This window comes from Conger conger, chromosome 9, assembly GCF_963514075.1.
Source record: "Conger conger chromosome 9, fConCon1.1, whole genome shotgun sequence".
NCBI lineage: Eukaryota > Metazoa > Chordata > Actinopteri > Anguilliformes > Congridae > Conger > Conger conger.
Window position 1 is genome coordinate 18,541,564 of NC_083768.1, and position 27,096 is coordinate 18,568,659.

At 43.9% G+C, this 27,096-nt stretch overlaps 1 protein-coding gene across 3 annotated transcripts in view; it reads left to right on the forward strand.

The window, feature by feature from the left end:
- The window catches only part of LOC133136917 (growth factor receptor-bound protein 10-like), a 78,517-nt gene extending 51,792 nt beyond the window's left edge, over positions 1-26,725 (forward strand). For 2 of the 3 annotated variants that reach the window (XM_061254793.1, XM_061254795.1), the window contains 12 exons: positions 11,216-11,372; positions 14,285-14,400; positions 16,527-16,601; positions 16,964-17,101; positions 17,962-18,072; positions 19,114-19,212; positions 20,093-20,170; positions 20,890-21,006; positions 21,509-21,575; positions 21,668-21,755; positions 22,271-22,364; positions 22,665-26,725. In XM_061254793.1, the coding sequence (XP_061110777.1) occupies positions 11,216-11,372; positions 14,285-14,400; positions 16,527-16,601; positions 16,964-17,101; positions 17,962-18,072; positions 19,114-19,212; positions 20,093-20,170; positions 20,890-21,006; positions 21,509-21,575; positions 21,668-21,755; positions 22,271-22,364; positions 22,665-22,811 (1,287 nt within the window). In that variant the 3' untranslated portion in view covers positions 22,812-26,725. Of the gene's footprint in view, positions 1-10,146; positions 10,498-11,215; positions 11,373-14,284; positions 14,401-16,526; positions 16,602-16,963; positions 17,102-17,961; positions 18,073-19,113; positions 19,213-20,092; positions 20,171-20,889; positions 21,007-21,508; positions 21,576-21,667; positions 21,756-22,270; positions 22,365-22,664 lie in introns of those variants that run through there. The other variant, XM_061254794.1, reaches the window with a different exon arrangement.
- Positions 26,726-27,096: the final 371 nt, after the last annotated feature.

Consider the following 27,096-nt stretch of genomic DNA (forward strand, 5'->3'; position numbering starts at 1 on the left):
CAGACTGGTGTCGCTGTGGTCGCTAACGGGGAACGACTGTACGTCACGTTATACGTGTTATTTTTAGTCGAAGCCGGCTCACGCCCTCACCTCCATTTTCTTTCTCCCCAAATTAGGCACTCCTCCCCCCCCCCCCCCCCGCAATGAAGTAAAAGCAATTTATGGAATAATTTTTAATGGGTGCCTCTGTTCAAACATTTGGGATTGATCAGTTGAAACGGGGCAGCAAACTTTCCGACAAATTTTTGGTGCAAACGTTGAGACTGGCAGCAGTGAGGAACTGAATTCAACACCTGTGTCCGCTCAGGTTTATGATTTATGGTATTATGATCATCTGCCATTATTGGTCAGGAAGGAAAGAAACTCAAAACCATAAATTCATTCCAGGTAAGCATTCCAGAACTCTTACTCTTACTCTTACTTACCTGCTGTAACTAAAAATCACACATTGAGCATCTATGGACATCTAATCTAGTTTGATCACATTTAAACAAATTTGTAAATCTTGAAGTCTGGGTCAGTCAAGTAAAACAAATGAGCTTTCATGAATTAAAAGAATCTTGCATCAGGATGCCATAAGCCAGTATACAGTACATGTGTTGAACATTTTGACTGTTTCCCAATGCTGGTTAATGAGAATTTCCAAGGTTCAGTGACATTCTCTCACCTTTTTGTCCAAGGGATAAGTTTCTGTAGCCTGTCACTAGGGGAATTCAGTTTGGAGTCTGGCCTCATGTAGGTCATCGAAAAGAACGCGGATACTCTGACTGCCAGTTTCTGAGCAACGTGCCATGTGAGAAAGTAGGACAGCTCTGAGTTTCTCATAAAGACTGAATCCCCCATCCTTTGTAATGTTATTAAAGATTTGGAACTACATTTTTTTTATCATCGTATAAATTGCTGATATGCGTTGCGAGATTGAGGAAGAGCAAGGGGGTGAAAGCGAGGAGGCTGTGAAAGAGTGAGGTTAGAGTAAATGAAAGAGACGGAGAGAGGGAGAGAGGGAGAGAAAGAGAGAGGGAGAGGCGTAGGGGATAATCTTGGCTACTCCCCAGGTTCTCTCAATTGCAGGAACGGCGTGGCGGAATGTACAGTATTCCCCGCGCTAAAGATTTTCTGACAGCCAGTTTATTTAAGCCCCTTCCCAGGTACTCCATGTTCATTTACATTTTCATGTGCAATTTTTCTTTTAACACAACCCCATTTATCGCCAACCCGTTTTAGTGAGCCACTGGGTTCAAAAGTACTTTGTGAACTTGTCATCTTTAAGATTGTTACGCATGTATGAACTTTATTGCCTTAAGGGAATGGGGAATATATTTCCCCCCAAAATTGAGTAATTTCTTAATTCCCTGTGGAAACCGTTGTGAGTTACTGTGTGAAACCTGGTAATAAACAAACCTGAATATAGTTTTTTATTGATTATTATTACTGTTCCAGGCAATGTGGGGGCCAAATTAGGGGCATTGATCTCTAGAGTGTCTGGTTAGAGACAGCATGTCTATCAAGCTGGATACAGGCTGTGAAAGGCGTAGGTTTTATATAATGCTCATTTACAGTAGCCAGTTGTAAAATTGGGCATATTCTTTCACAAAACAATGGAGCTTGGCAGGTAAGACCCATCCCATAGCCCCACACCATACAGTAGGCACACACCATAGCCCCACACCATACAGTAGGCACACACCATAGCCCCACACCATACAGTAGGCCAACAACATAGCCCCACACCATACAGTAGGCCAACAACATAGCCCCACACCATACAGTAGGCCCACACCATAGCCCCACACCATACAGTAGGCCAACAACATAGCCCCACACCATACAGTAGCCCCACACCATACAGTAGGCCAACAACATAGCCCCACACCATACAGTAGGCCAACAACATAGCCCCACACCATACAGTAGCCCCACACCATACAGTAGACCCACACCCTAGGCCCACACCATACAGTAGCCCCATCCCATAGCCCCTCACCACTTCACTCCAAAAAGCCTCTTTGTAGATTTCAGCTTCTGTCCCTGCTTGTTGTGTCTCCTTGAGGCTCTGTTCACGTACCAAATTGACATTTTGAGTGGACAACAAGTGGCTTTCCCTGGCGCATTAATGACATTACCTGCATTATACTGCAAGCCTGTTTTTAGAACGAGGAGCACTCTGCTGATAAAAACGATTGGTCATTAAATTGCAGCCTGGAGTTTGGGTACAGTGGCAGAACATTGCATAGCCTGCTGAGCTGATTGTTAAGTTCAGATGTACAAGAATGATGTCATCCTTTTTGAGTGCCAAGACACCATCCTAGCACAGAAAGCAATCCACAAAACTGCAGTGTCCTGAACACTGCTCAGCACTTAACTTGTGCTGCATTTTACAAATTAATGTACTGTATATAAGTGTGCTTATTAGAATTTTAAATACAATCATAAACATGTCATACTATATCATATTTTGTCAGGGTGTTGTGACTTGAATTTCAGGTGGTCTGTAACTTGGCAAATTTATTGCAGACATTAGAACACCCAAAAAGGGGCATATCTAGATGGTTTTCCACAAGGAGGCAAGGCTATGTGAAAAGAACCAGGCTTTACAAATGATGGGCCATCATTCTCTCCCTTCTAGAATGTTCTTATCTCTGTCATTAGCATTAATTCACTTCATCCCAGCTATTATGCAAACCTCTTATTTAGGTAATTAAGGTAACTGAATGTTAAAGGGGTGGGGGTGGGGGGGCTGGCTTGAAATCACTGAAGGGTTAAACACAACAATGCTGTACTGTAAGGCAGACTACGTGGAGATCATTGTGAAGATGTTGTAACTCTGGAAATTCCACATGAAATGGATTGCGCTGGATTACATGGAGACTGGGGGGAGGGGTGGGATTCCATGACGGAATTCAGGGACCAGGACCTGAGAAAGCCTCCTTGGGGTGAACCATGTTGCGGTGAGACTATTGTCTCGCTTAGTGGGGTGGGGGTCTGTCATAGACTGAATTCATCATGTGGGTGGCACGGTGGTGCAGTGGATAGCACTGTCGCCTCACAGCAAGGAGGTCCTGGATTTGAATCCCAGCCGGGGCCTTTCTGTGTGGAGTTTGCATGTTTTCCCCGTGTCTGTGTGGGTTTCCTCCTGGTACTCCACAATCCAAAGACATGCAGGTTAGGCTACTTAATGGGCACTCATAGGGTATTCATTGAGCATGCGGGCTCAATCAACCTACACTGTATGAATATGTTAATGAAAATGATCATGTCATATATGAGCTGTCCTTCCATGATCTTTGCCATGTATTCCATGTATATGATATAGTAATACTGTATTCTTTCAATTATATCGTGGCAAAATTGAATGACCGTGGAAGTGCAAAGCCGGTGACCCAAACATGCATCCTCCCACAGCATCTATTGTTCCCTTATTTTGAGGGAAGTTGTTTCTTAGAAAACTGGGGACAGAACAGGTAGACCGTGAGTGTGTATGTGTGTGAGTGTGTGCGGTCTTAATCTACTGTATACAAAACACACACTGTTAGAACATTCTCTGCGTGGCACGAGCTCTCAGGTTCCTCCTCCTACCCCCGTACACTCATAGTTGGCGTGTTAGCTAGCATGGTGCGTTTTAGCCTCGAGGCCCTCACCACCAGCACTAAAAGCCATGGTGCAGCATGGGGAAAAAGAACATGGACACAAGCTTATCGTATGCTAACACCTAGCCGGGAAACAAAAACGCAGTTGCTAAAAAGTGCCGCGCTAGCAGAGTTTGTGCATGCTAAAGGGCTGATATAAAACATGCCAGGCTGTCTCAACACGCCGCCGTCGTCAGCTCCACGTATAAACTATGTTGAGCAGCATTGTTTAAACGTCGTGCGGCCTGAAACTCGCGCTGACAGATGTTAAATAACCTGCATGGGGTTTTTTTTTGGAGCGCATGCTGTGCAGATGGCGAGAGAAGCACAACATGGAAACACCAGGGGACAGTTATTAATTGCTCATAATGGGGGTGAACGAGGGAGAATGTTCATAAGTAAAGTCGTTCATCCATTTTGTGGTGACACGGGGGAAGTCAGGCACCCACAGGAGAGGTCAGAGTACATTGGCCAGTTTACTTGTCAGTGGAAGGTCGAGTCAGAACAGCTTTCATTATTAATGGAGCTCTATTTTTTGGGCTTGTTTATGGGGGTTGGCCTGAAGCTTCGCTTAGCGGAAGTGCTGGGCCGAGACAGAGGGGGCTCGCGTCACTGACATGATGCATGCCGGCTTTGTCTGAGCTCTTGTTCAGCATCAGCGACTAAAACTTTGGGTCTCTCTCTGGAGTGCGACTGAGATGCTTCAGATACAACATCGCACAGGACTCCCAAAAGAGTTTCCCTCAATAGTGAAACAATATGCCCTGATTGCAAGCATAAACAGTCATTCAGAAACCAGCCTTATTGTGTGGTGAAATGAATTTTCTGTTTCCTAAATAAAAGTTAATGGGCTGTAGGAATGGATACGGGCTTACATGCGGGTTATATAAACGAACAATGTTTAACAATTTAATTTCACTTTTAATGAATTTTTAAATATTTATTTACAGGAGATCATGTAGACAAGGGTGTGCTCTGTTTTTCTTAACCCTGAATCAGGAAGGACACACCCTGGTGCATCATGGGTTTTTATTCCTCTGCTCTCTGTGCTCCCAGTGCATCATGGGGGTTCTTGGCTCCAGAGAGCCTGGCTCCAATCCCGTCTGTGAACCACGCAACCCAAAAAAAAAAAAGAATCTACAAATGACTGGATGGCACATTTTCCACTGCAAAGATATGAATCCCTCCTTTTATTCCCAAACGCTTGATGAAATGAGCTGGATCAGAGCGTCTGTCCTGTCAGCTGATTTTAATTAAGTGTACTGAGTTCTCTGCGCACGAGAATCCCCAAGGGACAGAGCCGAGATGACCAAACGTTTCTAAAAACTGTCTTTGACCGCAGGATTTCATTAACGCTGCCCAGTGAACGCCTATTATCTCCCTCTGATGAAGGAAAGTGATGTTTTTTTAAATTTATATGTATTCATGATTTATTCTTTGCATTTTTTGCCTTCCCAAACTTCCCTAATTTAACTAAATGAGTCAGGCTGACGGTGTGCGTGCATTTTTGTGCTTTTCCATTTTCCAGTCGGATTAGTTCATTAGAAAATCGTGTTTCCAGTCAACTCAGCACCCTCCTGTCGCCCCGGCGTAACCGCATTAAGGCCCACGAGAGTCTCTGAGGCTGCCCAGGTCCCCGAGGTCCTCCGCTCACCTCGCGTTTGTCACGGAACCCTCCGGAGCTTTACTCAGTCGGGCCTTGTCGTCATTGGGTCCAGCATTGCCGCAAAGGCCTAGTTAAACGCAATGAGTTGATTGTGTGGTACAGGGATCCAAAAGCGTTTTTTTTTGTTTTGGATTCCATGTATGCATGCGTATATTGCACATCATGCATCCCCTCTATACTGCAGACCCAGAGCTGGTCTTGACTGCATGATCGTATGAACGGCTCTTGGTATTGATTGACCATATTTTCTCTGAAAAACATAGTCTAGACAACAGAATACTTTATCCATATTGCTAACTTCGTAAGAGGAACAAACACCGGAATACGGCTCAGAGTGTGTCTACACACTCCTGTTTGTTCTAGGTTAGATGCAATTACTGGCAGATGGATGATTTTTCCAAAATGAATAGGAAAATGGTGGTGTTTTGTGTGAGTGAATAAAGTACGGGCTTGGGTGCCCTTAGATAGCAAATTATGTTCTGAGAAGCAATTATTCTAGCCTGTGTTTTTAAGCATCAGTTCATAAAAAGATCATTGGAGTAAGATGAAAAGAGAAAAAAATAGAAATAAAAGTTTAGTTTAATACAAAGGAAGTGAAAGCTGGCTCCTGTGGCTGTATGGGCCTGTAGCTTTCTGTTGGCAGTGAGCGTATGAGAGAGTTCTGCCTGCAGCCTTCAGGAGGGAGCAGGTGTATAGAGAGGCTTTATTCATTAAAGCACTTATCCCTGCTTGTGAATATCCCATGCAATAAGTTTTTTTTTTACATTTTTTTATTTTAGGCAAATAAAATCTTTGAGTTACGTGAGAGGACGGGGGAGGGTGAACATGTGAACACATGCAGATGTAATTAATGGTCTCCATCAAACTCTGGTTATTTACCCTTTATATATAAGGTATTGTTAGTATCTCTGTCGTAAGGCCTTCTGCATGTGTCGTTATTCTTCGTCACTTAGGGGAAATCGGGGTCTGTCGTGACATTGTTACCCAGTGTTTTTTTTGCCTGATGAGAAACAAGCCAGCCTGCTGTAAATCACACTGCACCACCCCGTGCCCGTCCTCTTTCGCCTCGGATTTCAACGGACCAGTTTTGTCTCAATTCCGTGCTCAGAAAACATTGCGTAACAATCGACCCCGTATGACAACAGACCTCGATCTCCCCTGTCTTGTCCTTTCATTTCTGATGGGACCATTCTGATGAGCAGGATGGGCTCCTGCTCTGATCTGTCGAATGGATTTTCACTGTTAACTTTAAACATTTTTATCACGGCATGGAAGAGTGCAGAGTGTTTATTAGGACGGAGGCAGACCGCAAAGCGCTGTCACTCACTTTGTTTGTTGTGAGCCAACTTTAAAGTTGTAACCAGTTTCAGCCGGTTCTGGTGTGCGCAGTCAACGAAGGAGGCATTGCAGAGCAGAGTGAAGACAACACACAAAAACTCGCAAAACCGTCTGCACATCACGCACGACCCCCGCTACTTAAATAATAAATAACCTGCCTGGCGTTTGGAGAAACCTTGCGAGTTTGCAAGCCACATCTGTCCCTTTGAATGTGGCTGAATGGCGGCGTAACGACTTGTTTGCTTAGCGGTACGCAGCTGCTGGCTCCGTGACCCGTTCGCGCGGGCGGGGTCTTCACGCCGAGCGTTAGCGCACCGGCGACTCGGCCCTGACCTCAGGAGCCTCTTTCACCGGTCCCCACCGCCCGCCCGCCCGCCACCGGGGCCCCGCTCAACAAGGACGCCTTGTGTTCGCCGCGTCAGACTTTCACAATTACCGCCGGCCCCGGGGCCGACGGAGGCCGGGGGACGTTATTTGAGTTCACACGCACAGCGCACACCCAGACATGCTCATGCAGTCTTCCTCCTCGACTCTGAACCCTGCACACAATGAGGACTCTGTCTGTTCCCGGAGGAGGGGCGGCGGGGAGCGGATGACATGCGGACTATTGATTTAAACCCCACTCGTGAACGGCTTCGTACACGTGGCCTCCTGATTATTAATCTTTAAAGAGGCTTGACTTTCAATACCGGACCGGTCTTTACTAGAGAAAAGCCTGAGCCCCGTGTGCTTATAGGCGAAGAAGAAGAAAATGATTGTACCACAATCATCATGCAGTGACTCAATCCCCTCTCCTCTCATTAGCAGTTATACTCCCAACCTATCAGGAAGGGTTTCCTGGGTGCTGTATAAGGTGTAAATGAGAACCATTCTGCAGCTGGCATTAAAAACATTAAAAATAATCTTTAATCAAAAATTGTACTGTAAGGCACCTGCCTCTAGGTACAATCCTAATTGAGGAATATCAGTTAATTTCAGAAGTCTGTGGTTTTTGTAACTGCATAAAACTGGTCTTCAAGAGGCCCACAAACATACATGTATGTGTATACAAATGGGGAAGAAAAAAAAAAAAACTGCATGTCAACTTAGAAATAGCAGGTTCAACCAGTCCATTGTTGAATTTATCTATGAGGCTTGAACCGCTAGACTGATCGTCTCGGGGAGGGGAGGGGAAGCTCTGTGCCTGGTCCAGCCAGCTCTCCTGAGCGACACTGACTAAACTCCAGTTGGGGATTACATCATAAAGCTGCTCATTAGCATAAAGCTTCTGAATCACTGGAGGCCTGCCTGTGAGAGAATGTGATCTGCGTGTGGGCGTTTGGGTACGTGCATATGTATGTGTTCATCTGTGTGCGTGCATATCAGTATCGGTCTCTGTGGGGTGGAAGGTATCGGTCTCTTTCTCTCACTCTTGTGCTCTCTCTCTCTCACTCACTCACTCACTCACACATACACTCACTCACTCACACATACACTCACTCACTCACACATACACTCACTCACACATACACTCACTCACTCACTCACTCACATACACTCACTCACTCACTCACTCACACATACACTCACTCACTCACTCACTCTCACATACACTCACTCACTCACTCACTCACACATACACTCACTCACTCACTCACACACACATACACTCACTCTCACACACTCACTCACTCACTCACTCACTCACTCACTCACTCACACATACACTCACTCTCACACACTCACTCACTCACTCACTCACACATACACTCACTCACTCACACATACACTCACTCACTCTCACTCACTCACACATACACTCACTCACTCACTCTCACTCACTCACTCACACATACACTCACTCACTCACGCACGCACGCGCGCACGCACGCACATACACACACACACACACACACACACACACACACACACACACACACACATGCTCTCTGCCCTTTTCAGTCACGGGCTGAATTCCCTCAGGGTCAGGCGTTTGTCTTCATTAACTGTACGCAGGCCCGGCCAGGATTATTGTAATCTGTGGTAAGGTGCTAATTAGGCTTAACCCACACTGAGTCATAAGGACGTTTGTGAGGGAGAACGAGAGATGTGGGCAGGCGTAAGGACAACAAATGACGATGTGGTCAGGGAGAGGGCAGTAATCCACGGAGGGCTCCTAAATTACCCCTCTTCCGTTGTCAGAGGGTTTACTCGTACACTCAATAATGATTGCGAATGCCAGCTAGCTGGCCCATAGGTCGCTGTGGTTAAACTCCCGACAGGAGCGTGTAGCCGGTACCCGTTCAGTCCATCTCCTGGAGCTTGGCCTTTCATTGCTCTTGATTTCTCTGGCATTTGTTAACATTGCTAACATTTCTCATGCAATGTTTATTATGGGCCAGCTGCCTCCGCTCTTCCACACATGAGTTTGATTTCTGAGTCAGTATTGCATTACTTGCATTCTTGAGGGGCTGCGTCTTTGTCACGACTCTGTAAAAATCGCTGAGCAACCTTACCCATCAACTCTCTTTCACACCCTGTGGGGGTAAGTGCTGCACTTAACCGGACTTAACTTCATTTGGTGTAGATTGGCCTCAAATGTGGCGAGGGACGTTTGACTCTCTCCCAAGTGGGCTTTTCTTGTGTAAAAATGCGCAATGGCGACTGTTAGAATGAGCGGAAACGGAAGAAGGAATGGAACCCCATTTAGACCAGATTAAAACTTGGAACATCTTTGTTACTTCTGTTGTTGCTGGTGTGTTTTCCAGCCAGAGTTTCGGGATGCTGGAAAACATAGCGAAGAGAACTTTGAGGAAGCGGGCATTAGTTTCACCTGGCTGCATCCAACATTGGATGTGTACTGAATGTAAAATAATTTCACAATAAAATTCATAAAGAAATTACAGATATATGTCAGAATGAAAAAAGTGCAGAGTGCCTGTGGGTACAAAGCATGCCGGATAGCGCAGAGGCGTTTGGGTCGGTTCAGTAATGGGGGAGAGAGGGTAACAACGCTCCATGTTTCCGGGTTGTGTTCCTTTTGGGGAAAGAATGCTGGCTTAAAAGTGGGGCTCAAGGCGAGGAGAAGTGGAGGTTCAAGAGCTCAGGTTTGTTTCATGTAGTCTGTAATGAGTCTTGCCCTGTCGTGAGAGAGAGATTTTTGGCAGCGAAGTTCAAAGCTTAACTTTGGGAGGGGGGGGGGGGGGCGCAAAGTAGACGCAAAAAAAAAAAGAAAACACGAACAAGCTCTCACTTGAAACTTGTCAGAGGTATCTGTAAAGGGAGAGAGGAAGAAACGTCTTCGGACTCTGGGGCTGAAAGTGCGCTGCGAGCCAGGAAAAGTTGGAAATGTGTGCATGTGACCGTGTCTGTACGTGTGTGTGTGCGCGTGTGCACCAGCGTGCGTTTGTCAGGGTGTGTGTGTGTGTCTGTCTGTGTGTGTGTCTGTGTGGGAAATGATTACATCAGCCTGAGCCTGCTCTATGATTGGTTAGGGTAGTGTGGTTTGATTCAGTACCTAAAAGCCTTGTATGCCTGTAACCCTTTGTGAGGAGATCAGTGAGAAGTTGTCCGTCTGGCTGGGAACAGTGCCATCTGGTCTCTCTATCCCGAGCCAAGGCGAATCTGGAGGTAGAATACGTGACAGGTAGCTGCTCTCCACAGTAATCCGCTGACACTCTGGAGCTGCGCCGGGCAGCGTCGCGAACCAGCCGCAGGGAACCACGCTCTCTCTCTCCCTCTCCCCCTCTCTCCCGTTCTCTCCCTCTCCCTCTCTCTCTCCCTCTCGCTCTCCCCTTCTCTCTCTCTGTTGGTCTGAACACTGGAGGCAGGCTCAGTTTCAAAATGCCATCGTGCTCTCCTGACTGCTGCCTATTGCGGGCCGTGGAGGTAAGGGGCTCCTTTCCCGATACAAGCCTTTTCTTTTCTTCTTTTCTCTGACCGTCTAAATAGTTCTTTTCGGTATTTCAAAAATGTTTATTGGTACTTTTTTTTTGGTGCGTAAAACTTGCGGTAGCTGAGGGTTCAGCACTTTCTCGAGGGGAGACGGAAAGGATTTGATGTGCCGTTAGAAACAGTAGATGCATCCTAAACTAATTCTCCTTGGAGGACCAGAGAAAATCAGAGTTGTGAGCGCCAGGGTAGGGTACAATACGGGGGATTATTCCGTTGTTAGCTTTTCGCATTTTTTAATGAAACTTATTCCTCATTTTGTCTGTGACTTGGTTTGCATATATTTAGTTGGTGGAAACAGGGTACCTTAGACTGACTTTATTGAAGCTTGTTTACGCCATTCAAGCTTAGCGCATGACCCTGATGAGATCCCATATCTACTGTAAAATGTGGGTTTTTATTCAGCCGAGTGCAGTGGCGCTTTGAGGAGCCTATTACAGGCAGGAAGGCGTGAGAGGAAGCATATCATTGTTTGAGGAATGTAATTATTTTAATTGTGTGCACTTCACACGCTGAATATTGTGATCTTATTTTTAACCATGAATCAGATTCTCAAAATTCACATGCGCACGGATAAAGATATGTCGGTTTTCAAGGGCATGAGCGTTGGCCGTTTTTTTCACAGTGTCTTCTTTTGTTTTTTGGTCTGTTTCAGATTATCAAGATTTTTAGCGAAGACGGCACGGGCAAAGTAGTGGAGATACCCGCAGACATGACCGCCCGAGACCTCTGCCAGCTGCTGGTGTACAAAAGCCATTGTGTGGATGACAACAGCTGGGCACTAGTGGAACATCACCCACTGCTGGGGCTAGGTAAGTTGGCAGCCTTGCGTGCCTGTTCAACAGGAAAGTTTTTTTTGAAATGTAGGGAGAATAGGGGGCTTTTCTTTGGCACTGGCTTTTAGGAGCCAGCGATTTTCCACCCTGTTCTCACAAAGAAGAGAAATCCCGCCGTGTTTTTATCAGTTCGTTTGTTTGACCCCCTTTTTGATGTGGCGAGGAGTGGGGATATTTTTGTTTTGAGGGGAGAGGAGAGTATGTGCTGAGCTCTGGGACGGCGGTGATGTTGGACACTTCCTTTAAGAGCCTTCCGGAGGAATGTGAGTGGGAAGGGAGCCTGAGAGCCGAAACGAGAGAGAGAGCATAAGAGTGAGAGAGAGAGAGAGAGAGAGAGAGGGTGAAGGAGAGACTTGGTGTGAGAGAGTGAGAGAGAGGGAAGAAGAGAAAATGTGTGAGAGCCAGAACTAGAACTAGCAGCAGTCAAAGCTGGAGTTCCAGTCGCTTTCAGTCCGTCCTCCCCACACCAGACACGGTAAGCCCAGTTACTTCCCCTCCAACAGGAAGTCACCTTGTCACCGGTCACACCCCCCCCCCCCAACTGAAGTGCTTTTTGCATCCTGCTTCCTTTCACGATTATGGCTCACCTGTGCCGGTGCCAACGCACAGATTAGTGTAGCACTCATCCCCTGCCCCACGCCCCTATTAGGCCCACTCGCCCCCCCCGCCCCCCCCCCATGATAAATGAAGTGGTGATGGTATCCCCGCACGCGTAGTACGGACATCCTGTTGGCCAGAGAGAAGCCCTCTCTAATCACCAACCCGTTACCTTCTCTAAGACCCTAAGAATGGAGGTAATGCTTTATTATTATTTTTGCTTCCCTTCTCAAGGGGACGTAAAAGCCAGGGGAGGAAAGGCTTGCGTCTTCGCATGGTGCCGTTCCCTTGGAATGTAACATTTAGTTTTGTCCGTTGCGACTGGAAACTCGACTGATTAGGGCATGAGAGTGCCTCCGGGCATTGTCCCTGTTCCTCTTACTGGTTAGAGATCTATTAGTAGCAGCGCACTCAGCATGACACAGTGCACAGACATTCTTTGAGGTTTCTGCTGGATTCTTGTCTCTTTGTAAGTGACAGACCGATATGTGGATCTAGATGTTTTATTTTCCCTCCGTAGCTATAGCAACGGTTGCACAATTCATTGCACATGTGATGTTTCCTAGCCCCGGGCCATCTGAATACTGTGTCATTGGTAACGGAAATTATACTGACACAGATTATGAAACGTATTTGCCAGATTTGGTTATATCTGCCTGTTTCATTGTGGATACTGTCACAGAATGGCCAGTGGTGAGTGCTGGACCCACTGTAGTCGTACGGGTTAAGTGTATGAAATAATGTCTGACAATATGCGGGACTCTTGAGCAAATACAGCTAATTCCTAATACTCTTGCATAATTTCCTGTGACAGTGCAGCATTGTATGCTGCTCGAAAGACATTGCAATATTGTGAGAACAATTATCTGTCATCTGGGTGACACCTACACTGAAAAATTATAATGAGATGGAAATCTACTGCGTGAGATGGAAAATTACTGTCTCTGTCATCTTTATATGGATAACATATGGATACAATTACATGAAATCATTTTGTTGAACCCGCGAGCATAATTAGGAATAATTTCACAATTTAGGACATTTCATTCAACGTAAACATCCCTTCCCTGGTTGTGCTGTATATTTTCTGTATGTTTAAGGTGCTTTCTGTAGATTGTTTGGCTCTGGTTTTAATTATTTTATTGGACTTCATGATGTTGCGTGTAGGGTGCATTTTTCAGCTGGTCAGCTGGAGATGCCTTTCAAGACAGATGTATCCAGTCTATTAACATTACCACCATACTAGAGCAAAATATGCAATATGGGCTCTTAAAAATGTTGAATATTTCCAGGTTTGCTTTGCTTTACCTTTCTGAGATGCAATATGATAACACTAACACAGGGTTACGCAGGGTTACTTTACATAAGCCCTTTAAACGTTATTATATGTCCGAGTCTGATTTGTAATACCATCAGCTCTGTTGCTTAATCTAATCAAGCTAAACACATGACATCATCGCTGGGCGATGCCGGGCCTTCTCCTCCATGGGCTCAAGGTTCCTAATGCGGCTGCTGGACTGGACTCCAGAGGAAGCCAGTGCCCTTCTCTTTATCTGATAGGCAAGCTTCCTCCTGCCACATCCTCCCCCTTCCACCAGCGCCTTTAAATCATCGGGTTTCCTGCGTTACGTAAATTATACCTATGGCCATAATGCGAGCGGGCCCCGCGCTTGGCGTGACAGAGGCGTGTTTAGAAGAGGAGCTGGCCGACTGCCTGCGTGAGGAAGTGAGGGGGCGACGGCCTGGTCGCTGGGGGAGCTTTTAAGTGGACAGACGGGGTTCCTCCCCGGTCCCTAATTTCGAGGCAATGAGCTCGCCGAGAGTCCGGAGTGGGCCCCATGGCGGCTCAGACTGTAAGCACTAGGAGGGGTCGGCGGTGGAGAGTGTGGGGGGAGCTGTGGCTTTGAGGTTAGGGACACAGATTTGTTGCGCTTAGGTTACAGGTTTGAATCCTGGAACACTGTTGCTGTTGTGCCCTAGAGGAAGGCTCTTAACCTCAACTGCCTCTGTACATATGGAGCTGTGTTAATGGGTTATGTGTAAAATATACACTGTGTGTAGCTTTGCTGAGCTCTAATAGTCATAATAAATGGTGGATGGTAGGTTGGTAGCAGTTGTATTGTAGGTATTGGTGTGGTCTTGACGGTTAAGGCAGTAAAACTATAAGAAAAAGTACCCTAAGACCAGGGTATGGTAAGCTGTACATCGTTCTAAACATCTCAGTGTAATATTGTCTGCTGAGTGTATGCTTGTAGTAAGAACATGATCTGACTTGGTCCCTCCTTCCACAGAACGCTGTCTGGAAGATCACGAGCTGGTGGTCCATGTTCAAGCTTCGATGACGAGCGAGAGCAAATTTCTCTTCAGGAAGAACTATGCCAAATATGAATTCTTTAGAAATCCCCTGGTGAGTTCAAGATGCATGCGCATCTCTTGAAAGAGTCCACATTTACTCACTGCGGAAATGTGTGATGATTAAAATCACATGTACGCTAGCGCGCACACGGCTGTTAAGCTTTTCTAGCAGGGGCGTTTCAGAAGCAGGGATAGTTCGAGTGCACTAACTGCCGCTGTTTTGGAAAGCGGAAATATCCATGTTGGCTGGGAGAGTGTTTGAGCATGCAAGTACGGCAAGATTTCAGATTTAAATTCACATTATCTTCCCTTTAGAAGTAATGTTTTAATAATTTGAAGGGATTTATGGTGCTGCTGGCGAGTCCTCCATGGAAGTTGCTTATACACGGAATTGAGCTGAACATTATCCTTAGCTGTTTGTAAACTTTGATCCTCATTTCAGCTGAGGCACCCTCTATAGGCCACTCCTTTACAACTCTTTATGCCCCTTTTTTCAGAAACGAAAATGCTCATGGTGAAAACAATACAATTCGATGTATACTGTATTCCCCACTACAACAAATGCTTGTAGTGTAACTAGATCTATCAGTGTGAGAAGATCAATGGTTAAATAGATTCCTGTTTGGCAGCAATATTGGCTTAAATCTTTAATGAACTGTGCTCCAGGTGAGATCCTTCCTAAACAGTTAAAGTTCCTTTATATGTACTTACATCAGTTCCTGATCTTTTTCGGTAGTTATTTTAACCACTTTAAGTCAGATGATATGTACTGTAGCTTGCTGTCGATGCCTTGCTTCAAAGAATGAAGTATGAACACACGGGGGGAATTGGAGCTGGGCAGTAATTAAACCCACCGGCATCAACTCGGTTTACAACATTTACAGTATTACAGAAACATAAACATTGCATGCTCATGCAAACATAAAATCACCATTGAACACTACACAGTATATCCTATGCAGAGAACAGTGCAGTTTGTTGGCTTATTTATTCAGCTCAAAGAATTTCCTGCCGTCATCGTCATGAGCTAAGGTGTCCCTTTAACGGTCTGAAAATACGCCAGTGAGAGAAGGGGCGTGCTATACATCGCGAGAACTAATCACATTTCCTCCGGGGACAGTAACAAAGCCTCACGCTTTGTGTTCGACTGGAAGGGGATTTGCTGGGGGATCGGCTGATCTCCAACTTTGATCCGCTCCAATTTTTCATTCTAATGATTCTGTGCACGGCTCTAGATGATCTCATGCTAGCACGGTATTAGCTTGCACGCATCTAATTTGAAGGGCCACGTTTGACTGAGAGCGATGTCTGCTATTTGAGCTTTTCCACAGATCCATCACTGCCGATGGCAGATAAGCAGTCTAAGCCCTGTGTATACACGGCACTTTGTGAGAGAGTCAAAGACTGCTAACATATTTTTATACAGTTGCTCTTTGGGTGTACCTCAAAGCTCACAGCAGCATTGCCCACAAAGACATAAAGAACATTTCATTTGTGTTTCTGTTCTTTCCCTTTGGTTTTTTGGTTTTCTTTTCAACAAACCAACTCCTTGTTTTCGCTCCTTAAAAACAATAATCATGAGGTTTTTCAGTGTTTTCTTGTTTTTCTTTTTCATTTCTGATTCGCCGACGAGCATTACGGAATACGGTTAGCAGCCTGTTGCCAACAATCTACAGGCTGTCTGAAATGCCAATTTCAGAATTGATTTAGGAGTGCTGTCAATGCGGTCCAAATGACCTCAGTGCGTAGTCTTAATGACCACTGTGCAGTGATTGGAAATGCCCTTTCATTGTCAATCCCGGTAAGTGTTATAAAGAGCTATTAGAGAAGGCGGAGGGGCTTGCATCAGCGATGAGATCATGCAGTTTTTTAATTTGGCTCCGTGTCCTCTCATGAGTGCCAGGACTCCGTCCCAGAGATTATCACGTGGTGCGGTGTGAAAAAATGTACCCGACGTGCGATGCTGGAGATGACAATATTGTGATCCATATTGGATGTCGACATTATTTGAAGTTTACTTTCCCCTACGTCATCCTTCGAGCTCAAGTCAAATCCATTTAAAGGCAATCATATTTCAAAGACAATTACAATCGCTCGCAGAAAAGATGGAAGCCTGCACAGTATATAGGGGAACCACTGCTCACTTTGAGTCTTATTTTCTTTCCTGTCTGTCTGCAGAACTTCTTCCCTGAACAGATGGTGGCATGGTGTCAAGAGACCAATGGCACCATTCCACAGTCCCAGCTCCTACAGGTAAGATCAGCACAGTGAGCGTCCTGCCCAAACCCTTAGCAAAGGGACAAAGTCCCATTATACAGTTTAGATAACTCAAAAGGTACATGTCATAATTTCCTGAATTGAATCACGTAAAAAAATTGACGGATGTGTATTTTTATCAAACCGTTGTAAGAATTGAAATGACGTGAAGGTGGATCTGCTTGTTTAAAGAGGCATGAAGAACGCACTTATTTTCCTTTCGTTACTGACGTTCTCCACACCTACTCGTGATCTCAGGCTGTCCGTCGCTTTCTGAATAGGGCCTCAGTTGAGGAGTCATGGATCACATCCAGAAAGGATTTAACTCTCCAGATGATTCTGCTTTCTCTTCCTCCCAGAATTTCTTGAATTCCAGCAGCTGTCCCGAAATCCAAGGATTTTTATACATGAAAGAGACGGCCAGAAAGTCATGGAAGAAGCTGTATATGTTTTTAAGACGGTCAGGATTGTACTATTCAACAAAAGGAATGTCTAAGGTGAGTAAAGCTGGAAATGTCATAACCGAATCCCACAATATAATATACATCTTTGTTACTCTTACAAAACCTGCCTTCGCTGCCCTCTGTTGAATATGTGCCATGTTGCTCTATCTGTCCGTTTTCCGGATTGTTCTCTGGATTGTTTCTGTTGCGGCTGCTACGTGTCCAATGTGCCTCGCCAGTGTCAGAGCAGAGCATAGCATAGCAGTTTCCCCACTTCCTCCGACAAGACCGCTTTTTTTAACACGCATCTGCATTTTTTCTGCTCTCTCATTTTTCATCTGCTCATTTATTGCCTCCGGTCAACTTGGCTCCCCTGCCTTTCCCATGTTTAATAATCCATTTCATTTACTCATAGCCCATAATTCATTTCTGCTTGGTGTACTTATTGTGACTTGAACTGTTTTAAATGGCACGTACAGTCATTTTGACTACATTTTCCACATATGCTGTTCATGAAGTTGTAATCAAGTATAATTTGCGAGAGTTAATTGCATTCCATTTGTTATTACAATGAATCCTGGACCAAGGATTTTTGCAAAATGGCATTAATATTAGCCACGAACACCTCTATGCTGTTCATGTCCCCTCTTTGAACTTAATTAAAATAAATACAGTGATATAGTATGTCACATTATTGTCATACACATTGCTCCACAATATTCTCCACAATAAGTCAGTATTCTCTCAGTATTGCCTTAGATTTATGTCTGCAGCATGGCTTCATTTCAGTTTTATTTTAGCTTTTTAACAGGCCATTCTTCTCAATTTCCACTTGTTATTCACTGTGAACTGTGTCCATATCTTGTCTTATGTAAATAAGGAAATGACATCACTCATCACCTGTTCTCTTGCAGGAGCCAAGGCACTTACAGCTACTAGCAGACCTAGAGGAAAGCAATATATTCACAGTAATCACTGGCAAGAAGCTTCACCATGCCCCAACAGACTATGAATTCTGCATAAAGGTAGGGAACGTGGTGTTACTGAAATTAAGCTCATGGGGGAGGAAGGGGGTAGGGGTTGCTCATGAGACACTAAGGAGTATTAAAACTTTGAATGGCATGCATATTTCTCTAAGTACTCTGTGCTAAATAAATCAGCTGTACATGTGCTTACTGTGAAGGCCCTTTTGAAAAAGGCCTGAGCCACTCAGTACTCTGTGCTAGACAAATCAGCTGTAGATAGATAGATAGATCGATAGATAGATAGATAGATAGATGTATAACTTTGTTCATCTCCCATGGGAGAAACTCATTTGCCACCAAATACACAAAGTACAAACATTACATTCCCAATACTACAACACTGGAAAAGCCTTATTTCTCATGACTAACAACTGCAAGCTGCCGTGAATCTGAATTTGACTGCTGCTGGAACAAAGGGCCTTCTGAGAAACATATGTACATAGGCTTAATGTGAAGGCCTCTTCAAAAAAGACCCGAACCACTTCCTGGTCCCAGTTGCACTTTTTCCTCAGTTCATTTTAGTTCACCGTTCGACAGATGGGGCCGGCCGAACACCCTGTATGTAGATGAAAGGCAGGCCATCTGAGTCCATGGGGTGATCCTTCTGGAGCTGAGAGGGATCAGCCCCTGCAAAGGTCACAGACTCTGCCCTCGAAGGCTGGCCTCGTAGGGCTTTGTGTTACCGGAGATTGCTTCTGTTTAGGACTCTGACGTAGACTTCAGGGCTAGAGGATTGGAGAAAGCTACACCGGGGCCGCTCTGCCGATGTACCCTCCAGCAAAGCGACTCGCCTCAGTCGACCTTGAGCGAATCCAGTCTCAGCCTGCTCGAAACAGATGTAGTGCTAAAGAGGAAAATATGTACCTCCGCTGCAATAAGACCAATGAACTTAATGTTGTAAATCTAATGGTTTTTTTTGGAAAGGGGCCTAATTTCTAGATTCAGAGTTTGCTTCAGGACATCACATTGGTGTAAGCTGATCTTTGGTTGAAATGCTCTACTTGGTTGATTGACTGGCGTGACTTGTGTTTCCTGTGACAGCCCAACAAGGTGAGGAACGAGTCGAAGGAGCTGAGGATGCTGTGTGCGGAGGACGAGCAGAGCCGGACCTGCTGGATGACTGCGTTCAGACTCCTGAAGGTATGTTCAAACCAGAGACCAGAACGTCATCCTGGGGTGGGCATCTGGGTGTAAAGGGTGGGCTTGGTTACTTAATTCACGATTGTCCATCAATTTGTGGCAAGACCATGCACATTTCTAAACTTCACTTCTGCTTGTGGTGCAATTTGTCGGAGACTTCTGCCCACTGGCAGGTCTCTCCGGGGTGGGCAGACAACCCTTCTGGCCAGCTTGTAGCCACACCCCCGACAGAGACTCACACAGTCACATGGCTTTTAGCCAATGACCACGGTCACATGATTTTTTTAGCCACAACCAATCGATATGCAGCAAACATTCTAACGCAGAAATTGCTTGTCGTCACCCTGATTTACGACTCTGCTGGAAGGCAGGCCTGTGGCCCCCAGTCCGTTGACGAAGGTCTTTCTTTCAGACGCAGTGAACACAAACCTAATTATTCACCAAATGCCATGTTAGAAAGAAACCCAAAAAATGGGCCTTTGATTTTTAATCTCCTTAGTGGCAGGTCATATTTGGCATCGATTTTAAGTCTTTATTAGTTTCTATTTATTGTTACGACTTATTGCGGATTATTTTGGATTTATTGCCCGCCTGGTTGGGTGGCATTTACACTGGGTTTATTTTTGTGGTCCCATTGGCGTTTCACTGCTGACAGTTGGCAGTGGATACGCTCCTTTGCATGAAAGTGTGAATGATGTCAGATTACTGCCTGGAATTTAATCCGTTTAGAAAGTGCTTACCTTTTATATTAGCTGTTGTGTTCTATGTACCCCAAATGGCAATAAAAAATATAATAACAGAAATGGCCTTGGACAAATTAAATTAACCTTGGCTTAGTCACTCCTTTTTAATCTCTTTTCATTGCTTTACTTTATTGCAGTATGGAATTTTGTTGTATCAGAACTACAAGATCCCCCAACAGAGGAAAACATCACTCTCACATTTCTCCACCCCAGTGGTAAGAACTGCCTTTTTATTACAAGTTATTTTTTCCACTTATTTTTTTTATCTTCCCATTGTAGTAAATAGATAAGTACAGCAGTTGTCATGGCATCACGATAGCAAAATGCTAGCAGTGCGAAAATAATTGGCTTGAAGTCTCATGCATGGGAAGGAATGGTTTATCTCGAGCTGTAAAATAGGGGGACAGTTTGGGGAGGTAAGCCTTGAAAAGAGTGCAGGCCAGTTGTGACTGCGCCAGTTACACAGTGCATTCCAAGTAGCCACATTGAATCCTCTTCAGGAAGGGAATAGCATTGAGTGTATAGAGCGTTTGATAATTAGAGCTGATTTAGAGGGAAGGGGCGAACGTTTTCATTATGTAGCATTAGCACAGTCACATGGACTGCCGCTTGAGCGCCTTATCCCTTATCCTCACTCGTGTTTGATATGCCGTGAAACGGCCAAGCTCTTCACAGCGGCAAGCCGGTTAATGTGCCTATATTTGCACCGCTCACGCATGGTGGCTACTCATCAGCGCTGTAAAGCACCTTTTCTTTAAAACTAAACAGCGGAGGGCTTTACCGTCCTGCGGCCACTTCATTATGAGCGAAGAGGATGTGATGTTCGGAGAGGTCGTCCAGCCTGAATGCTGACTTTGCTACGAGCTTGATTTAGCACAGTGCCGGGATGCCGGTGCTCTTTGTGGTAACCCCTTCTCCTCCTCTGGCTTTCCAGCGAAGTGTGTCGGAAAACTCTCTGGTGGCCATGGATTTCTCAGGGAGAATAGGGCGTGTGATCGAGAACCCAGTGGAAGCGCAGAGCGCGGCGATGGAGGAAGGCCATATGTGGAGGGTGAGTCCTCCTTCCCCAAAATCACACTGAAAGGCTAATTACATTACATTACATTACATTACATGGCATTTAGCAGACGCTCTTATCCAGAGCGACGTACAACGAACATACGTACAACGTACAACGACGTACAATGAAAGGCTAATACAAGCAAGAAACACACCAATGTAAAGTTTATAATGTTATCTATTGAAGAGCTAATATTAAGAGGGCATTTGCAAATGCTTGTGTTTCTTCATCGTAGATAAACTGACAACTAGGGGCATGGACTGGAGAAGGTTCAGAACCAATGACCTTGTGTGGGTCTACACTGTGTTCTCCGCTGAAGTCATTTAAATTTCAGCCACTTGTACACGTAATAGGCAACTTTCATTCAATTATAGCTATGTTAATTGTTCTCCTTTTTGTAACACTGCCCTTTAACACTCGTACCATTCAGGATGAACTGATATGGATGTGACACCAGTAAACTGAGTTGTTGCTGTGCTCTTGTTCCTCTCAGAAAAGAGGTCATCGAATGAACGTCCTCGGTAGCCCCAATCCGCTGCACCCATCATCACTAAGCACAGGTATTTATGTTCAGCTTTCAGTGTTATTGTATCAGAGTAACACTGTTCAGTGTGTGTTTCTCTGTTACTTAACCCTGCTTTTTGTTCCTCAGTGATTCACAGAACACAGCTGTGGTTTCACGGTCGGATCATGCGAGAGGAGTCCCACAAGATGATCATGCAACAGGGTCAAGTAGATGGGTAAGACTGTAAAACTACATTACTCACAGTGCACTGCCCTGTAGATGGGTAAGACTGTAAAACTACATTACTCACAGTGCACTGCCCTGTAGATGGGTAAGACTGTAAAACTACATTACTCACAGTGCACTGCCCTGTAGATGGGTAAGACTGTAAAACTACATTACTCACAGTGCACTGCCCTGTAGATGGGTAAGACTGTAAAACTACATTACTCACAGTGCACTGCGCTGTAGATGGGTAAGACTGTAAAACTACATTACTCACATTGCACTGGCATTGACCCTGGATGTCCACACTCCCGAATTGGCAGAGGGGTTCACTCATGAATGTGGCTGCGGCCACAGATAATTGGACATTCATGTTATGGTGCCAAATTAAACAAAAAATACATGAAAAATAAGGTCATTGGGGAAATATTTTGGATGTGATGTCCAATGTTGTACTGTCTAGATGTGATGTACAATGCTGTACTGTCTAGATTATCTGACTTATGAATCTCCTTTGTATGGCAGATTATTCCTCTTGAGGGAGAGCCAGAGCAACCCGAAGGCATTTGTCCTCACACTGTGCCATCACCAGAAAATCAAGCATTTCCAGATCTTACCCGTGAGTGTTACTGTTACTCATGACTTTCATATTGCTAATTGGTCGTCAAGTAAATAATATGGTGTAGAGGTAAAACAGCTAAGGTTTCTTCAGTTCCTCATATGTATAGAGATACAAAAGTGCTTGCGAATGGCACTGTACCATACATAGTGGATGATGGCTGTTACTCATGCACCCATGTACAATTGACTGCTTTTATTTTACCGAAAAATGACACTTCAGGCAGATGTGTTTGTGTGTGTGTGTGTGTGTGTGTGTAATCTCAGCCTCTTTTCCTGCATTTGTTTTGTGCATATGCAGTGTGAAGAGGACGGTCAGATCTTCTTCAGCCTTGACGACGGCGCCACCAAATTCACTGACCTGATACACTTGGTGGAGTTCTACCAGCTCAACAGAGGAGTCCTGCCTTGCAAACTGAAACACCCCTGCACAATCGTGGCCTTGTGACCTTTGACCTGACACTTGACATGACTTTGCCTATAAAACAAACGCGCATATAAACTGGATTTGTTTTGTTTAAAACTGAAAACAAAACCTTTGATCTATTTATCGTTTTCCACTCATATAAGCTGACGGAGACCCTCACATTAGAGAGCCTTGGAATTCTGCCATGTTTCAGGAATGCGAAGGACAAAAAGTTCAAAAAGTTTAAAATAAAATAAAGAATCACACGGCAGCCTCGAAATTCCATCAAAGTTTCGATTCTTAGCTGCCCCCTCATTTTCTGGAGAGGTGAGCGGTGCTTGTTCAAAACTTGGTTTTCTTAACTTTTTTCTTGCACAGTCATCCATCCAACTTTTTTTGTAGGCTGGTCTACTTCAAAACAAAATAACACGAGGTAGAACGATGATAGTAAAATGGTGGAACGCTCAGCATGGAATGCTCCTGTTTTACAGCTTTCAGTGCAAGCCTCTTAGCATTTACTTGGCCACATGCATTTCATTTCTTCTGGTTTTGTCTGTTTCTCTTAGTTTTAGAGTTTTAGGTTTTCATGCTCCGTTTGGGTTATCAGTCTCTTTTGATTGACGAGAGTGCGGCACAATATTCACCCTCTCTGCTTCTTCACTCCCCCCTTGAAAAGGCTTCCATGAGAAATCCCTCCATGTTAATAGGATTACGGGGAATCTATCCGTGAGAAAATCACGGCTGAGGGCTTTCTTAAGGGAAGGTTCTTGCAGTCACCCATCACCACGTGCCTGTCTGCGGACACATTCCCTGGAACCATCTAGAATCTCCCAAGCAGATTCCTCCAAAATGGCAGTCAATGCGTTAAGAAGGATTTATTTTCATGCTTTACATTTGCTTTCGTATGTTCTCTGCCATTTTTTTCTTTTTTTTAGGTGCTGAAGTATTCTTTGTTTGCATCGTAGATTATCTGGGTAATACTGGTTTCTGTCACCTTTTTTGAGACCATTCAGTTCTGCATTGGTTTCTTGACTAATCTCTCTGGTCCCATAATTCCATGCTATGCCTGTTGATCGTCAGGCCATGACTGATGACTCCACATTACTGCTCCAAATCAAAGAGAAATAAGGAAGATAATTTAATGAATGATGCAATGTCATCATTCACCATTATTCAATGTATAAGATGTATGCACATTTCTGATTGGATAAACATACGTAGGATTCCCCATCAGGATTCACCAAATAAGAACCACTAATCCCCCAGATCATGTACGTACATATGTGATTATTATCAGTGTCCATGAAATGGCACTCCTTTGTGGTCTGTATGTAGTGTACTTTACAGTGAAACTGGACTTCTGCTTGACTTCCTTGAATGACTCTTACATGGAGACTATTTTACTCTTACTCTTCATTTTATTTTGTCATTATTTCTGTGTGCGTTTTTAAAATGGATGTATTGAAGAGGAGAAGAGCTTGAGCACATGCACAGATGTGGAGCAGAGGGGGTCCTTTTCTGCCTGGCCTCGTTTCTATGGAGAATGAAGTTCTCCCAGCTCATGACGCATTGCTAGAAAAGATCCCCGTATGTAGTGTTTACAGTATGTTTGAAGCAGGTGAGGGAAAGGCTACAGAATTGAGAAGCTAGTGATCAGGACTGCTCGCAATTGGAGTTTTGCTTATCTTCAGGGTTGCCTCAGACACTCAAGACACCGTACAGATACACCTGAAATAAATTACTTGAAATTGTCGTAACATCTTATAACCGTAAGATGCTTCTCACCTTTCCTGAAATTGGGAGATTTCTATACTGAAGCCTTTGTTGGTTTATTTTTATATTTTTTAGGTTTTCAGGTGTATTCTCTCACCCAATCCCCCCACAAACTCACACAAGCACGATGGAAATCAGTATGTATCGATATGTACGGATACTGTTTGACATCCGTATAATGTAATCCCCTTATACCAAACATCTCAGGCACTCTTTATTTGAGGTTATGGTTTTGGACTAATTTTGCCCCATTCACACCAATGTAACACAATATGCAGGAGATATGCAGGCCTCCCCCACCGCTTATTTAACAGAAACCATGTCTGACTCTGGTAAGGCAGATTTAATGAGATATCTTACAGCATTGAGAACGTATGGTAAAATGTATAAGGGAGTTGTGCAGTGTAGTAGACAAGTGTTACAAGGCAGAGCTGACAGAAGTAAAATGTTTACATTTAGGGGGATGTGAGTACCTTCATTGTCCTGATCGATGCGAGACCAAAAGGACCCCAGTCATCTGTGCCCTTGTGGCGTTTTGTGGCTCGAGAAGCTAGGGTTTCCAAATGTTTAGCCCATATGCACCCACATGCACATACAATACACCAGTATGTTACGCTCATGATGTATACATTTAAATGCAATTAATCTTGTCTCAAGTGATTACATGCTAAAACAGAATGTTACATCTGGTGTTCACTAAAAGAATGGGTGTCAAAATGAGTAATGGATGTGATGTGATCTGAGCACATTGTTTAGAGAGAAACCAATGACCCTCAACTTTGCTTGATGTTTTTACAAGGCTGCACAATCTCTCCAACACTATTTGTTGACTTGCTTTGGTAAGACGATCCCATTGGTCAGGATTCTTTCAGAAAGCTGACCTTATTGGTCAGAATTCCTCCCAACAAGTGATTGATTTATTCTGGTCTGCTTAATTTTGTTCAATGCAATTTTCATAAAATCTGTACTATATCAGTATGTTATATAAGTGCATGAAACTTTGGAAAAGACGTAGATGCAACACTGTATTTTAGGTTTCAGATCACTATTTACCGCAGTTTTGGTTTTTGATCATTACTGCATTTAAAATGAAGAAAACTGATTTATTTTAGTGCATTTTATATTATTTGGTTAAATGTGCATATTGAGTTTATTATATTTGTTCTCTGTTGTTTGTCAGAAAAAAATTACCTTTTCAAAATATGTCTGTAATGTTTAAATTAAGCTGATTTTAGATCTTCTGGACTGGACTGTTGGCATGCATCTTTACAAGTTGTTTCAGAACATTTAAGCTAAAATCCAATTTATACTCACTGGTTAAAGCAAAATAATTATTTTTATATATGACTTTACTATTGTCAAAAATCTTGCCATCTTGAAAATAAAATGGTGGGTTACTTTTAAAATCAGAAATTGCAACTGGTCTCACACAATGTCTTGCTGTCTTGAAAGCAATTCATCACCTGTTAGCTCTGAATTGGCAACAAGTCAGTTACTGAAGGAGATGTACTTTGTTTTCTATACAGTAAAAACGGCATGAATGTAATGGGGCTGCTCAGGGTTGGTAACGAAACCTGTTGATAGCTGGTCTCACGGATCAATGAGATTTTGTTTTTGTTCTTTTTTTGGTTCATATGATCAATACATAATGTGATCATTTTTATTACTGCACCAGGTAGTTAAGCAGGTATCTTTAGATTCACCAGTGTTACAAGAGTAAAACCATGGATAAATAGTACAGGTCATGTTGTTTTCCTTTTGGTTATAAACAAGCCTAAAATACAGCAGGTGCCTCAACTTACAACATGTTCCTCTCTGCACTAACCTACAGTATATCTGACAGACCAACGGTCAGACCCTTTCCCAGCGATGATTCTTGTGCTTTATGTAAATTATCACAATGCAAGAGATAGTGACTGTAAAAGTAAAGTAAAAAAAAAAAAAAAAATCAGGGAATGCAAAAAAGTAAAGATATCAACTTTTATCACTTTTTATGAGATAAATCCTGTATTCATAATGTGCTTTGCTTCATTCTGTAAATGGCTAAATGGCTTATAAATCTTAATTGTAACCTTTTCAGGTATTTTTGTACAAATAAGGGACTGATATATTCTGTTTAATGTAATTAGAATAAAACATTAATACATTGCTATAAATTGAAAGCTGTTTTGGTAATATCTTGATTATCTTGTCAGTGTCAATCTATCTTTCATGAGTTAATCTGCCATTAAACTTGTCCTATTGTGTTTCATATGTTGGTGGACATGATCCACCATCCCACAGTGGGGGGGGGGGGGGGGGGGAGAAACTATAAATAAGATTGGTTTGCCTCAGTTCAGTTCACAGTCCAAATCTGAAATCCAATATGCACTTTAATACAGTATGCCATAGAACAGACCAGCATTGAGGCTGAAGAAGATGATCAAGGGTTATGGGCCTTGATTTACACATGGCATTAATTAACTCACACACATGGCATTGACTCACACACATGGCATTAACTCACACACACGGCATTGACTCACACTCTTGCTACATCTTCAGGGTTTTTCTC